The sequence below is a fragment of the Channa argus genome, chromosome 4 (genome assembly GCF_033026475.1).
Source record: "Channa argus isolate prfri chromosome 4, Channa argus male v1.0, whole genome shotgun sequence".
Classification (NCBI taxonomy): Eukaryota; Metazoa; Chordata; class Actinopteri; order Anabantiformes; family Channidae; genus Channa; species Channa argus.
In genome coordinates this window covers 20,623,931-20,638,308 of record NC_090200.1, presented here as the reverse complement: position 1 = coordinate 20,638,308, position 14,378 = coordinate 20,623,931, and the positions used below count along the sequence as shown (strand labels likewise).

At 39.0% G+C, this 14,378-nt stretch overlaps 1 protein-coding gene across 3 annotated transcripts in view; it reads left to right on the top strand.

Annotated features, from left to right (window-relative positions):
- The window catches only part of abcc8 (ATP-binding cassette, sub-family C (CFTR/MRP), member 8), a 49,657-nt gene that overhangs the window by 20,357 nt on the left and 14,922 nt on the right, over nucleotides 1-14,378 (top strand). For all 3 annotated transcript variants that reach the window (XR_010914094.1, XM_067500157.1, XM_067500158.1), the window contains exons 10-20: nucleotides 1,230-1,364; nucleotides 3,056-3,218; nucleotides 3,753-3,793; nucleotides 4,346-4,491; nucleotides 6,166-6,280; nucleotides 6,534-6,653; nucleotides 7,209-7,281; nucleotides 7,403-7,508; nucleotides 11,086-11,118; nucleotides 12,197-12,235; nucleotides 12,487-12,585. Coding sequence is in view for 2 of the 3 variants with exons in the window: in XM_067500157.1 (XP_067356258.1) it covers nucleotides 1,230-1,364; nucleotides 3,056-3,218; nucleotides 3,753-3,793; nucleotides 4,346-4,491; nucleotides 6,166-6,280; nucleotides 6,534-6,653; nucleotides 7,209-7,281; nucleotides 7,403-7,508; nucleotides 11,086-11,118; nucleotides 12,197-12,235; nucleotides 12,487-12,585 (1,070 nt within the window). In the remaining variant the exon portion in view is untranslated. The remainder of the gene's footprint in view (nucleotides 1-1,229; nucleotides 1,365-3,055; nucleotides 3,219-3,752; nucleotides 3,794-4,345; nucleotides 4,492-6,165; nucleotides 6,281-6,533; nucleotides 6,654-7,208; nucleotides 7,282-7,402; nucleotides 7,509-11,085; nucleotides 11,119-12,196; nucleotides 12,236-12,486; nucleotides 12,586-14,378) is intronic.

Below are 14,378 nucleotides of genomic sequence, written 5' to 3'. Positions count from 1 at the left end.
TTACCTACTACAGTGGTGAAACACAGTGGTGGCAGCATTGTGCTATTGGGGTACCTCTTAGTAGCAGGGAAAAGGAGACCGGTCACAGTTGAGAGAAAGATGAATGCAGCCAAATAGAGAAGTCCTCGAGGGAAAACCTGCTCCAGAGTGCATGAGGCCTGAGACTCGCACAATGGACAACTTTCAATGTGACCAAAGCCAAGACAAGGCAGCAGGGGATTCAGGACACATCTGTCTTTCCCTTGTCTTCAGGTCATCTGTGGAAAGACCTGAAGATGGAGCTTGAGTGAATCTGTCAGGGGATGTGTAGTGAATTCCCTTTATCCAGGTGTGAAAAGCTTGTAGAGATTTAACTAAAGAGATTTGAAGCTGTAATTATAGCCAAAGGGACTCTACAAAGTATTGAATTAAAGGTCTTAATAGTTGTGTAAGTGAAATTTAATTTTTCTATTTAATTTACAAATAAATACAAAAATCACTGTCACTGTGATTTACAGTGTCAATTTAAATTTAAAACAATTTTGTAACAAATACAAAAGTGTAAACATAAACTAGTAAGGGCTACACAAACTAACAAAGAATTATGGGTGTAGCACTGGCAAAACTACAATGAACTATAATAATAATGAGAAAAAAGGAAACAACTGAACATGCAAACACAATAAAAGTCCTCAGTCAACCAACTTACAAATAAACAGAAAAACAAAGTGTAATGGTGTGAAGGACCTTCATTGTATGAATGGGCTGCAGCTGTTTGTTTGTGTGTGGTGGCAAAGGAGGAAAGGTGAACAAAGGAAGAGCGGGGGAAGGGCGACCAAGGTGTGAATGTGTGGCAGGTGGCAGAAAGAGAGAGAGCAGGAGGGGAGGGGCCATGACTGCGAGCTTGATCATGTAACTGAGGAAGAGGGAGAAACATGGCTAAAAAAAACGGAAACGTGATTCTCAGTAAGACGTAGAGCTGAACTGTGACACTGAATACTTTCCGACATTATTGTTTGTGAATGTTATGAATACATCCAATTGTTTAATGTCATGTTTCTTCTCAGGATGTCTTCAGTCTCTCTATGGTTTCATTTCCTTACATGTGTGTTGTTTACCAGGCTTGAGGTCACTGCTCTTCACAAAGACCTGCACTGTTATCATACTGTCATTAATGTTTTTATAAGGTCACTGGTCAGCATTGTCACTAAAATTCCCTCTTTCTTCCTTTTCTTTGCCTCCACTTTTAGATAATTGTGGGAGTGATCCTGCTCTACTACCTCTTGGGAATCAGTGCCTTGATCGGAGCGACCGTCATCGCTGTGTTAGCTCCTGTACAATACTTTGTGGCCACTAAGCTGTCCCAAACACAAAAGAGCACTCTGGTGAGTGTAGTCCTGTTTGTGACTAATTGTATCCATTATCAAACACACCAGGGGCTGTGGATGTCTTTCCAACACTTTAGCCCAGACCACCTTATCCGGACAGCCATCGATTGCATTGCAATTAATTAAATTTAGTCCCCACACTACGAAGCCTAATGACTTTGGTCTCCCTCCCACCTCCCTCCGTCATTCACCACCTGGAGCTTGATATATGTGTTATGAAATTTGGTACTATGGAAGACCACACATATTTCTCTGAACTTTCATAATGAGTTTGGTGAGCTTGTGACTTTTGATTTAGCACAATCATCCCTTCAAAGTTCAACTTGCTCCATTTGCTCCTGTTTTTTTTTTTTTTTTTTTTCAAAAACCATTTAAGTCACAAAGAGCTGCTGCAGGGCTGTAGACTCTTACATTAGGTATGTTTATGTAGTTTAACTAGACTAACTGGTCACCATAAATCTTCACATGGTAACTAGAAAAAGTAAACAGTGTTTTGAGGAGAACATGCAGGACTTTGCAAACAGTGTCGGTCAATATTGGTTTGTCCACATTGTACCAAGTAATGAAGTGGACGTAATGAAGGTGTTGAATCATATTGTCACATGCTGCTTTCTATCTCAGATACACACTAACAGACCCAGGATATTAATACAAAGTTTGGACAATGTGTAAATGTTAAAACTGTAAAATGTAAAAAAATATATATAAGCTCATTTTATATTTGATACCAGCAACACTATAAAAAAGTTAGAAAAGGGAGTTGTTTACCTCTGTGTTTAAGCTTTTTTTTATTTAATAACACTCTGTAAACATCTGGGAACTGAGGAGACCACTTCCTTTAGTTTTTTAGGCTAAATGCTTAAACCCCAACCCTTATACTAACTTATCTAATTCTCATTTAAACCTAAACACAAAGTTTTAACCATTTGAAGTTGTTAAAACCGCCCAGAAATGTCTCAGGATGGGTTTGAATTACCATTTATTGACAAAATCTCTCTCTCTCTCTCTCTCTCTCTCTCTCTCTCTCACTCTCTCTCTCTCTCTCTCTCTCACACACACACACACTCTTCATAATAACAATTATTTTAACAATCATGATTGTTTATTGTCTCTTTGAGGGCTTTGATTCATCTCTCAATCAATCCAGTTTCATCCAGTTCTTTTCAAGCACATAAGAGGAGCTAATCTAGCTTCAAGTCTTTCTGTTTCTCCCAGCGGCTACAAAACTGTTACTCAGCAGTCAAATATAATGACACTTGTCCTGGAGCAGAATTTATACTAACCGTCCATCCATCCATTACCTTTAATCACTTATCCTGGACAGGTCTCCAGTCCATCTCAGGGCCAACACAGACAGACTCACATTTACACCCACAGGCAATTTGGAGTCACCAATGAATCTAACATGCATGTCTTTGGACTGTGGTAGGAGTACCCAGAGGAAACCTACACAAGCCCAGAAAGAACATGCAAATCCCCAGATTCAAACCAGCGACCATCTAGCAGCACTAATCACTCCAATAGTGTGCTGCCTATTATTTATACTAAAGAAAAACATTTTGTGTTGTTTGCTTGTATGTTTGAACTGGCAACCGGACCGCTCGTGCTGCCCACTGGCTGCATCATTTATAAGAAATCTGTCCTTGTTATGTCAAATGTATAATCAAAGTCTCGCTCTCTGCCTACAGGAATACTCTAGTGAGCGTCTAAAAAAGACCAATGAGCTGCTGCGTGGAATCAAGTTGCTGAAGCTCTATGCCTGGGAACACATTTTCTGTGACAGTGTGGAGGAGACCAGGGGCAAAGAGCTGACCAGCCTGCAGGCATTTGCTCTTTACACATCTATATCCAGTAAGTCGCTTTCTGTTTCCTCCGCTCACAATGAACTTTTAAATTAACATTGGAACTCAATGAAACATTGGGGAAAATAATCCTCAGAAAATATATTCACATGAAGGAACAAGTCTTTTTCCATGTGTTTCTATTGTACTTCTACTGTAATTTTAGTAAAGCCTACCATTGTCAGTCAACATTTATAATTCAACACATAAGTACAGTATAAAAATAAACTGGATATAAAGATAACTCATGTTTTATGCATGGTTAACATTTATTATTCTACTTCCATTCTCTACATTTATGACATTGGTGCATGTTCACTCAGCACTAATATTTTCTGCAGCTTGTCCCTATCTCCTTCCACACTCTCGGATGAGCTGTGACTTTTTTCATCCCATACACAACCTTGTAATTGTTCAGCTAAAGTGAAACAAAAGGCTGTGACTTCTGTTCAAAATGACTCTGCTTTACATTGTTTATTTTTCACTGTATACAGCCCTGGATAAAGCCTCCATATCCTCATGTGTGCTTATCTTGTGCTTTCAGTCTTCATGAATGCAGCTATTCCCATCGCAGCTGTTTTGACGGTGAGTGTCAGCTCCAGTATTGCCAGTAAATTTCACATTAAACAGTCGGGCTATTGTGTTGTCTAGTTACAGCAGACAGCTATTTAGCTCAGTGCATCCTGCTGACTGTCCCCCAGTTTGAAGGACAGAGTGGAGACAGTGCCAGGCACTCTGACTGCAAGAAGTCCAGTGTCATTTCTCAGTGACACAGGAGAGGGGTTTCTGACAGCATCACACAACATCCTGTCTGTACTTATAGAGGTCCTTCATGGTCTTAGATTTCATAGTCGTAGACTTCATGGTCGTAAACTTGAGCTGTGACAAACTAGAAAGGTCAGATGGAGGGATACCAAGGAGCAGGATGACTAGAAAGGACAGCTGTAGACAAGCACTTTGATTCGATTTTATGGTGTTTCTCACACTCATGATAGCTCATAACTTTGAGTTCAACTACAGTTCCGTTTATTTACTTCTTGTTTACCATAAACTGGTCATAAGTGACCATCAGACAGTGAAATGCTAACAGCTTTTGAGACTAACCTCAGCCATTTTGTCCTCCCTCTCATCCTGCAGACGTTTGTGGTTCATGTTCACATCTCAGAGGACGCTGATCTGTCTCCAGCTGTGGCCTTTGCCTCTCTGTCCCTCTTTCATATCCTGGTCACCCCGCTCTTCCTGCTCTCCAGCGTAGTGCGCTCCACCGTCAAGGCTCTGGTTAGGTGAGAAAGTTAAAATTATTTGGACAGTAGAGCCATGCATTTTTTTTTTCGGGTTTGTTTTCGGATGTTTATTGGTTAGGAAATGTCTGAAAATAGTCATGTGGAAGGAGGCAGAAACACTACTGAGAATGACCAGAGTAGTTATAAGCAATGTAATTAAATGGAGAACTTAACCTTTTACTGCAATAGATGGATCAGCTGCATTATTGGATTAGCCCTCATTGATGTAACAAGTGCTTAATTTCTCAGTCCCTTTAGCCAACTAATCTGTGACATTGAAATGCTGCACCTATTCACTTCGGAAATTAGTTTTATTATTGGTTTGACAGACAAGATATCTGTTGTGATTAGGCCGCTGCAGAGCTACACATCCTACAAGCTCTTCTATGTGTATACTGCATCGCTAATTACTGCATACTCAGTGTGAAGCAGTTGTAGGGGCTCTTTTTAGTTTTTACTAAATATGGCAAAGCATAGACTTATTTTTCAAAGGTGAAATTCCCTCCCTCGTCACAAAGTAGTACAACATACCATGACTTAATTCTGAATTCCATTTTAAACCACACATTTTAACAGGCTTCACCTAAACTATGACAATGTATAAAAGTAGAAAAGAGATATTCTTTCTTTTTATTAGACACTAGGAGAATAAAATCACTGCTTTACCTGATGTTTAATTATTTACACCTTCTGATAATATTTTTGCTCTGGTCTTTGGGACAATCATCAAAAATAAGTTTCAACTTTGTATAATTTGACATAATAACACCTTCTCCTCGGATTGTCTCATGAAGTCAATGAAGCAGGGCCCTTTTTAATAAGAATGTGTAGACAATAAGGGCATGTCAGTTTTGTCCCCATGATCTTTGCCTAAATCTCTTTGAAAAAGCTTTAATGGATGGGGGATAATGAAACGAGCTACTGCAGGACTGCCTTGAATTGCTTAAAATAATATCTTATACATTTCCATTATAATATGGGCTTTTAAGGAGGCCAACCATTGTGCCACTGTAAGCACCATGTTTCAAATATTGAGGTTTTTCTGTGTGAGCCTTTGAGATGCCTATTTTGGGATTGTGTGATGTGACACAGTTTGTCATACAGCAGGAAAAAAAGGCTACAATGTGGATTCAGCTGTTAACCAGTCTTCAACATGAGAAAAAGCTTGTTTTGTAGAGAAAAAAAAAATGGTGGTAACAAGGTTACCACCAGACAAGGTCTGGTGGGCAAGAAAATCTGTAAACTCTGTTATTTAATGAAAGATTAAACATACTGTAATGTGCACAAGCATTTGTCTTTTCTTTAAACTTTTCCATAATCCTCATTTTCTAGTTCCTTTCTGATAATGGTTTCATATTGATGCCACTGTTGCAGTCTAGTTTCTTCTTAAGTTCACCACAGCATGTGATCTTTTTTTTATATTGTGTACTTGATAAGACATATAGATATATAAATTTGTTAAATAAAATAAATTAGCTTCAGCTTCCAGAGAGAAGCATTTTTACTCATTAAGGAAGTGAAATGCAATGTAAATAATTTAATTTACACATGCTGAGATGTGCAAGTGAATGTAAAGGAAAGTTTGGTGATAACTTGATTTAATATACAGCCATTTTTCATCTACAGTTTTTTTAACGTTTTAATTTTTCTTTTTTTATCTCCCGTGTTGTGCAGCGTTCAGAAGCTCAGTGAGTTTTTCTTAAGTGACGAGATTGGAGAAGAACAGGAACCCAGAGTGATGTTAACCCCTGGCTCCAGCAATCACAACCAAAACAAATACCAGGCTGTGGTAAGTACATGCACACACTCATAGTAATTAGATTTGTTCACTTCTGACAACACAGTGGACGGGATTTTTTTTATCTGCAATTCTCATACTGGTGCATCGATGATGCTCCGGTCTCACTTTGCTCTACTTTCCATCCTCCTGTAAATATCACCACCCCTTTGTCCTTTGTGATGGATTTTGTACAACCCTCCTCTAGTCACCCTCTAAACCTCTCCCCTCATCCTCCTGCTCCTTTTTTTCCCGACACCTCCAGCCCTTGAAGGTGGTGAACCGGAAGCGCCCCCCGAGGGACGACTGGAAAAACTACAGCTTGCAGGAGGACCGTGACAGTGATGGACCTTCCCTGGATATAGACCAAGATACTTGCATCAAGGTGAGAGAGATAAGCGGACCAGAGGAAAAGGAGAATACAGTAAATGAGTCAGTTTGGCCCTCAAAGCAGAGATATACCAAACTTCAGAATGACCATCAAAATGTTGCACATTTTACCTTTTGATAAAGGTCAGTCAGTAAATATTCCACTCACTGACCTAATGGTGGGAACATAAAGTTTTTCCACGGTTTTGGCACAGCCAGACCTTTTTGAAGCAGTTATGACCTTTAAAGATATTATTTCATGAGGGTAAAAAATCTGTCTTATTTTTTCATCTTGTGTTACAATAGTAGTTTTTCTTTTACACAATGTTGTGTCTGCTTGGATAGTGATCGTGCTTCAGCAACATATTTAGGGCTGTAGGTCACGTCTAATCGTTTGGACTCCACTTAGTATGCTGAAAAATGATGCTTTATTTCATCTATCTAGCATTAAGTCTCAAAAGTATAAAGTTTTTTTAAAAAGGACATTTTTAAGTCACAGTGAATCACTAGCTTACTTTATTCTCTGTGTGTCACTGTACTGTATCCAGCTCAATCTGTTCCACGTTTTCAGATAACCAGTGGTTATTTCACATGGACCGATGGACCTCCAACACTTTCTAACGTGGACATCAAGATTCCTTTTGGTGAGCATCCGGCAGCGTGATGTACAATATACATTCTTATTCATTTAATTTCTTTCTCTGTCCAGTTATTTGCCTGTTCACTTACTGTGTTCATTCCTCTCTTCCTCATCAAATCTCACAGGAAAGCTGACTATGATTGTAGGCCAAGTGGGTTGTGGGAAGTCGTCTCTGCTGCTGGCAGCGCTGGGAGAGATGCAGAGAGTGTCAGGAACTGTCACCTGGAACTGGTCAGTGGTCACTTCACTGAAGGATAAAATGTTTTAATCTATGTGTTGCCTCATAAGATTGTTACAGTTGGAAGATAGAGTGTGAAGGAACTTAAGGATCATGCATCACTGACCCAAAATGAGTCAATTACAAAAACATGCCAACAGACTTACTGTGGCTGCAGGTTGGAAACCTCCTTCAAAACAATTCATGCTTCAGTGAATGAATCTACTTATTGCATGTAGCTTTGGACAGAAATCCTAAATGAGCCGCTACAAGCTGTTTTACCGCAAATGTCCAAAGAAAACCAGGAGGATCTAATCCTGTTATAATATTCTCAACTTAAGGTTTACTTTTAACTCTGTCCAACGTTTGAGCTCAGTTGTTTGTGAGACCTGACAGAGCTATGGTGTCATGATAAGAAGTAGTAATGTACTGTTTGTGGTCACTTAAGAAAGCGGTGGACCATCTAATAAGTGAACCTGAGGTCAGAATATCTTATTACACATTAGCGTGAAGAAAAAGCAGTGGATCTAGAAAAGCAGAGCACATTTAAGATGGTGTAGCTGAAACAGAATTGTTGTATCCTACCAAATGCATTCTGTGCTTCATTAGCCCACATCTGAAAATGTCAACACTTTCCCAGGATAGCACCACTATCACTATCCAGTTCCCCCTACTTGATTGTCATGGTGTTTCTGGCAGTGCCACACTCACGCATTTACTCCTTCTGCCCTGATGCTAGGGTCACACTGGCGCTGCTTCTGATATTAGGTCGGATCATACACATCATGTGCAGAACCCTCTCAGTTATCATCTGTCAACAAGAGACAGACTAAAGAGCTGCCCTCTAAGCTTTGCCCTGCTGAAGTATTGAAACTCAAGGTCAGAGCAATTGTGCCCATGTTTCCACCGTGTTGGCAGTCAGGGAAGACCACAGTTCACATGGGCGAATCTGTAATAGGAACAGCTACACTCTGGGTTCCATGTGACCAATTCACCAGAGAACAGAAAGCAGCAGACTCATTCAGTATCACTGAGGTAATAACCCAAAGAAAAAGGCATTAGAGGAGAGAAGAATGCTGCATGTACCTGGAAGGTGTAAACAGCGTGACTAATCAGGGGAGTTATCGTGCCAGCTTCTCAGATTTATGAAAACAGCCTTATGGAAATGTTGGCTTATGATTGGTGAGTCAGCTGTTACTGATCAGCTGCTGCTGCTTACGTCCTCTTCACCACTCTGCCTGACCTCAACATGCTCCACGTGTTTATATGATTAAGTAATAACTGTTTTGGTCGCTTGACAACACATGTGTCATCAAGCAATCGATCGTGCAAGATCACTAGAAACGTTCTTAAGTAGCTCTTCTGGGACGATCTTCTTCCCTTGACCTCTGCAAAGAGCAGTTGTACGGTCTAACCAGCGTGTCCATTATTATGTCACCTTTTTGCTGGATCAAGATTTAATTTTGATTCAAGTTTTTGTGGGGGGTTTTTGAGCACATTTTCACTTGCACTTCATTTTATAATTATTGCTTTTTGTTTTCTGAGCTGTAGAGCAATCTGCGGTATAACACGAAAGATGACAAATCAATACAGTGTTAAATTAAAAGTGAGACTACACCATAAGCAACATGTCATGCTTTCTGCTGTTAGTGTCGCTATTTATTATGTTAGTGGCGTGCCTATAATAAACTCAGATTAGGTCCAGATAAAAAACTGTTAGTGGGTCAAGTTACAGGTCATGCAGGGCATCACCTTTCCAGGGGAGATGGCCATATTTTACCGCCTCACTCTGTCTCCATGAGTAAGCCCTCTCTGGGTCTCTTGTTGCACTAAATCCAGGAGAGAGCTGGGAGCCTGTGGGATCTCTTTTTTGGTAAAGTGGACGACTATTTGTATCTTGACCTCAGTATCTGATCAATGCAGTACAGGCTGCATTTCGTGTGTGGTGCAAACAAGGCAGCACAGTCAGTTGGGTAGGGAGGTATTTTATTAGTGCTTGGTTGCATTTAGAAAAACATAATGGTGACTCCCCGTCACCATTAGGGTGCCATTAACATTTAATGATAGGTGTTTATGTTTATTATAGTTTCACTGTTAGAAAGTGAGGGAGGTTCCTCAGCCAGGCTTTGACGCTTACAGTTGAATTTCTTGCAACTGTTAAAAAATAGTCATGAACATATCCCCTATTGATTCTTCTCAGACGCATCTTTGGGCCTTCGTAGGTGTTGACAGAAATGGGAACTAGCCCTCAGAGGTTCAGTTGGAAATGAAAGCTGTAAGTCATCAGCTGCTCCACCATGATTACCCTGTTTTTATGATGGCTCCAGGATAAAGAAATTCAGCTGTCCATTTCTGGTTGGCTTCAGTTTCTTTCAAGTGGCACATGGTGATTAGGGCTTGATGGTTTTCTAAAGGGCTGCTTTGGCTGTAGGGTGTAAAAAATAAGCTCCTTTTAGTTGACAGAACAGAAAATAAAAACATAGTATTTTATACCTGCAATCTATTCTACATTGATTTTGTTGTTGTAATCTCAACATAATGTGACAGTTTTCATTTCCAAATGTCAACTCTTCCGGGCAAAAATATAATTTTACATATTTGCCATGTTTTTGCCATGTTATAATTTGATACAAATAGTTGTAAACAGTTCTTCAACAAACATTCCCTATATTACTTATACTGTATTATTAGGGTAGCACAGTGGCTGAGTAGTTAGCACTCACACAGCAAGAAGGTCCTGCGTTCAATCCCCGGACCGGACAGGGCCTTTCTGTGTGGAGTTTGCATGTTCTTCCCATGTTTGCTCCGGTTTCCTTCAGGTGCTCCATTTTGCCCTACTGCTAAAAACATGGTTATTAGGGTCCAGGGCAGGTTGGCCCATTGTGGCAGCTTAGTCGCCTTCATCTGACCATCTGACACAATTTTGTTGTACACCTTGTATGTATAATGACAAATAAAGCACTTTACCTTTACTATAATTTTAAAATTGTATTTTCTTGTTTAATTTGTATTTTTATTTAATGACTTTTACTAATCCACTTTTGTTTTTTTTTAATGTTTGTCTTCTGGTTTCACTTTTCTTTCATTTTTTTGTATTGTACAAGTAAAATTACCAGCAACATATAAAATTATGTAAAATCTGTCTAAATCTAAAGACTGTTTTATTATTGTAATAGCCCAAATTTTAGAGTAACAATTACATTCTTAAAATAAGACAATATTAATATAATAACTCGTTAGAGGTTATCCTGTTTTGTTGTCATGATCTCTGGGTTTGACTGTGTTTTTTTATATGACCCATTCAGTAACAGCAGTGTTTATATTTCTATATTTAAAAGATACTTAAATGTCAGTCACCAGTTTGTTTCCTAAAAGCTGTGGTCTCTGCTGTAACAGCTTCCTTTTTAATGCTGCTGCAATGAACTGCTGTAAGTCAGCTTTCCCTCTCTGGTTGTAGTCAGACAAGATGAGAGTCACCTTCTCAGGAGAGTGGTGTCAATTTGTCAAAACTAAAAATACACCACAGCTTCTACTGAGAATGATCACAACAGCCACTTCCACTAATAGTTTTTTCCACTCTATTTTCTGCAGCTTCCAACATCTGGACACTGAGGGAGATGAAAGGTATGTTTCTGTGAGTAAAGAACAAAACTGGAAACCAAACATTCACACAAACCAGAACAAACCAGAACAATCCTGTATTTTAGTGAGGAATTACAGGGAAATTTCAAAACATTTTACAACAATTACAAGACCATTTGCAGACAGGAAACATATTTTTGATGATATTTGATTGAGCAGTCTCACAAAAACACTGGTGGAAACCATAAATAAAGCTTTGTTAACAGTGGTTAAGTTAATGCAAATAATGCTTTTATTTCAGTGCAGCATTTGTTTCTTTTTGTGTTTTAACTCAGAAATTACACATATGCAGACATGCAATTAATGTTCCACGTCACCCTGCAAAATTACCAGGAGCACCTTGAAGGATGTCCAACCAGACATCTGTGTCTAACAATAGCAGACCGTCCACAAAAATAATGTCTGGTGGTGAATAACAGCACAGGGCAACACATATGTTAGGTTTAAATTCTAGAAAGATTTACTTAAGATTGAGTGTATATGGAGTGTTTTACATAGCAGCTCTTTGACCAAAAATCTTTTGCTTTTTCAAAATCATTTTAATTTGGACATTTTAAACAACTATAAAGAAATATTAAAAAGGACAATCTAAAGGAAGCACATTTTTAAAAGAGGGCTTACAGTGAGAAACATGCACTAGATGAACAAAATACCAGAAAATAGCTACAAACATCCCAGTAGCAATGAACTTCGTGTTGACATGCTAGTTTCAGTTGGAGGAACTGGATCCTCTGAGAACTAAAGGCCCGAACGGTTGATGTCGATTTCCAGATCAGCAAATTACAGGACATAAATCTGGGAGTGGGGCGTTATTTTTAGAAGGATGGGATCACAGCTAATAATGTGCTCATGTAGGGCAGCTGTTGGCCTGTTTGTGTTTGGGCTGCTGACCAGTGACGTTATCGCCATAGTGAGGGAAGGGTACATGGGTATAGTGTGTGTGTTGTGTTTGTTAATCATTACAAGAATAAGGTGGAGTTAGTGAAGGTCTGATCAATAATCTGTTTATCTGAACTGAACAGTATTACTCCTCTAATGTTTTTATGTTTTCGTTCACCAGTCCAACAGACAGAGATGCAGCAGGTGACAGCAACATCAGGTGAGCTCAGACAAGAGCACAATAGACGCCAGGTGGTCTCCATGGAGACACATCACCATTATCAGCAGAGCAGAGCAGCAGTTCTCATGATTATCTAGAAATCCTCTGAAAAGAATAGAGAATGAGTAGTTCCCTCTGCTACTCTGTTTGTTCCTAAATGTTAGTCTTTTGTTTTGTTTTTGTTTGAGGCATGAAACAAAAAACAAAAAACTAAAATTGTACCATTTGATGTTTTGGTAAATCTTTGTTAGGAAGAGAGGCGCTGTGGCTTACGCTTCCCAGAAGCCCTGGCTTTTGAACACCTCTGTGGTCGAGAACATCACTTTTGAGATGCCCATGATAAAACCAAGGTAATATTGCATGCCTCCACCAAGTGGAGTACAAAAATTATGAAATTATGGTTTTGGGTTGATGACACTGCGCTGCACATTGCAAGCTGAAACACAGTACTTTGAACTCTATTTAGATTTTAAATGCCTTTTTATCAGATGGCTGATGCTAGAAAGATGACAAGAAAATAGAAGAGCAAGATGGAAAAACACATGTAATGAAGGTCCCTGGCTGAGGTTTCCAGTAAACTCCAAATAAAAACATTGTTAATGTTTGACATCAAAGGAGGTCAGGTCCATAGGGTTCGATAGACTCTCTTTGGTATTATTTTACTGTGGTAAACTAAATATCTCCTACTCCTATGATGCAACAGCACCACTTCTCCAGCATGACCATATCAACGAACATCCAAAACAGTTTCAACAAAAGCTGAACAGAACTTTCACAAAGGTTTGGATTTATTACAGGACACTGGCTTCCTGTTCCCAATAAACGGGAGAGTTGTAGGTAGCTGATGGGTCAAATGTGCATAATAGCGCTGTTCTTAAATGTTTTAGTTTTCTTTTCATTGCTGTGTTTGTTCTTCTCATTGGACTTTTCAGACTTGTATTAGTAACGGCTGTGGTTCCCTGCATTAATTACTGAACATCATTTTGGGGATTCAGTGCTGCCACAGTGACCATCTGAGGACATTTTCTCCATTAAAATAACAAGCACAGTTGTTAATAATAACAGAGTAATCAATGTGTTGTCAGGCCAAGCTGTTAAACCAAAATAGAGCCAATAACCTTTGTGCTTGCTGAGGCCACTGTGGTAAATTACATATGCTGATAACTGATTAAGTGAACAGTTTGGGTCCAGTGAGAAAAAAAATCCAGTTGGCCACTTTTTAAATAAACTGCACTGACCCCTCGTGCCAGGATTGGTCTTAGCTAAAGGTGTGCAGATCTGTTTCTATTTTTATTACAGTATGCTGTATTCCCCTGCATGGGCACAGTCAAAACACACACAGGTTTTCTCTTTCACTCACTCACACACAAACACAGACTTTTTATCCTCACAAGAAATGGCCTTGTCAGAAGGTCAGATGCTTGCACTTGTGGTAACAGCCAAGGTCTAATGGACCCTTTTGATTAAATACATCTAATGGATGGCTGTGCTCTGTTACCATGGAGATGTTCTATAAAATAGAGATGTTTGCCCACGCACCTTCAACCTCACGGGCTCTTCCATTCTTCTCTTTACTTGTCTCCCTCTCTTTTCCTACACTCTCCATGTGCTTCTGTCTGATCATTGAGCAAAATACAGATGTTCTATCTTACTTTGAGGCTGAAACATCAGTTATTTGCAAAAAAAGTTAAAAAGCTGTTTGGTCGAGAGTGATATAAAGAGCCGTGGCGGTCACCATCCAACTTATAAGCTTTTGTTTGAATTATATGTGATCTGATATGAACTTTCTACATTTCTAGGGTTTTGTGTTTATTTTAAATAATGTATTGTATTGGTGAATATTTAAGTATGTAAAATAATTAGATTTATGATATATCTGCAAAAATAATGACACACTGACATTTATCAGCCGTAGATTTACTTTGTTTAGCACAGATGGGTACTTTGAGATAAGTAATAGTGCTGCATATAAACAGCCTAAACTGAGATGGTGAACAAGATAAAGATAGGTTTAACATGAGATGCTTGTGTGTGTGTGGCTGTTTTGCGCATGTTAACAATTCAGTGTTTTCTCTTTTATGCATTAACACCAATTCATAAATACTATATATATATATATATATATATATATATATATATATAT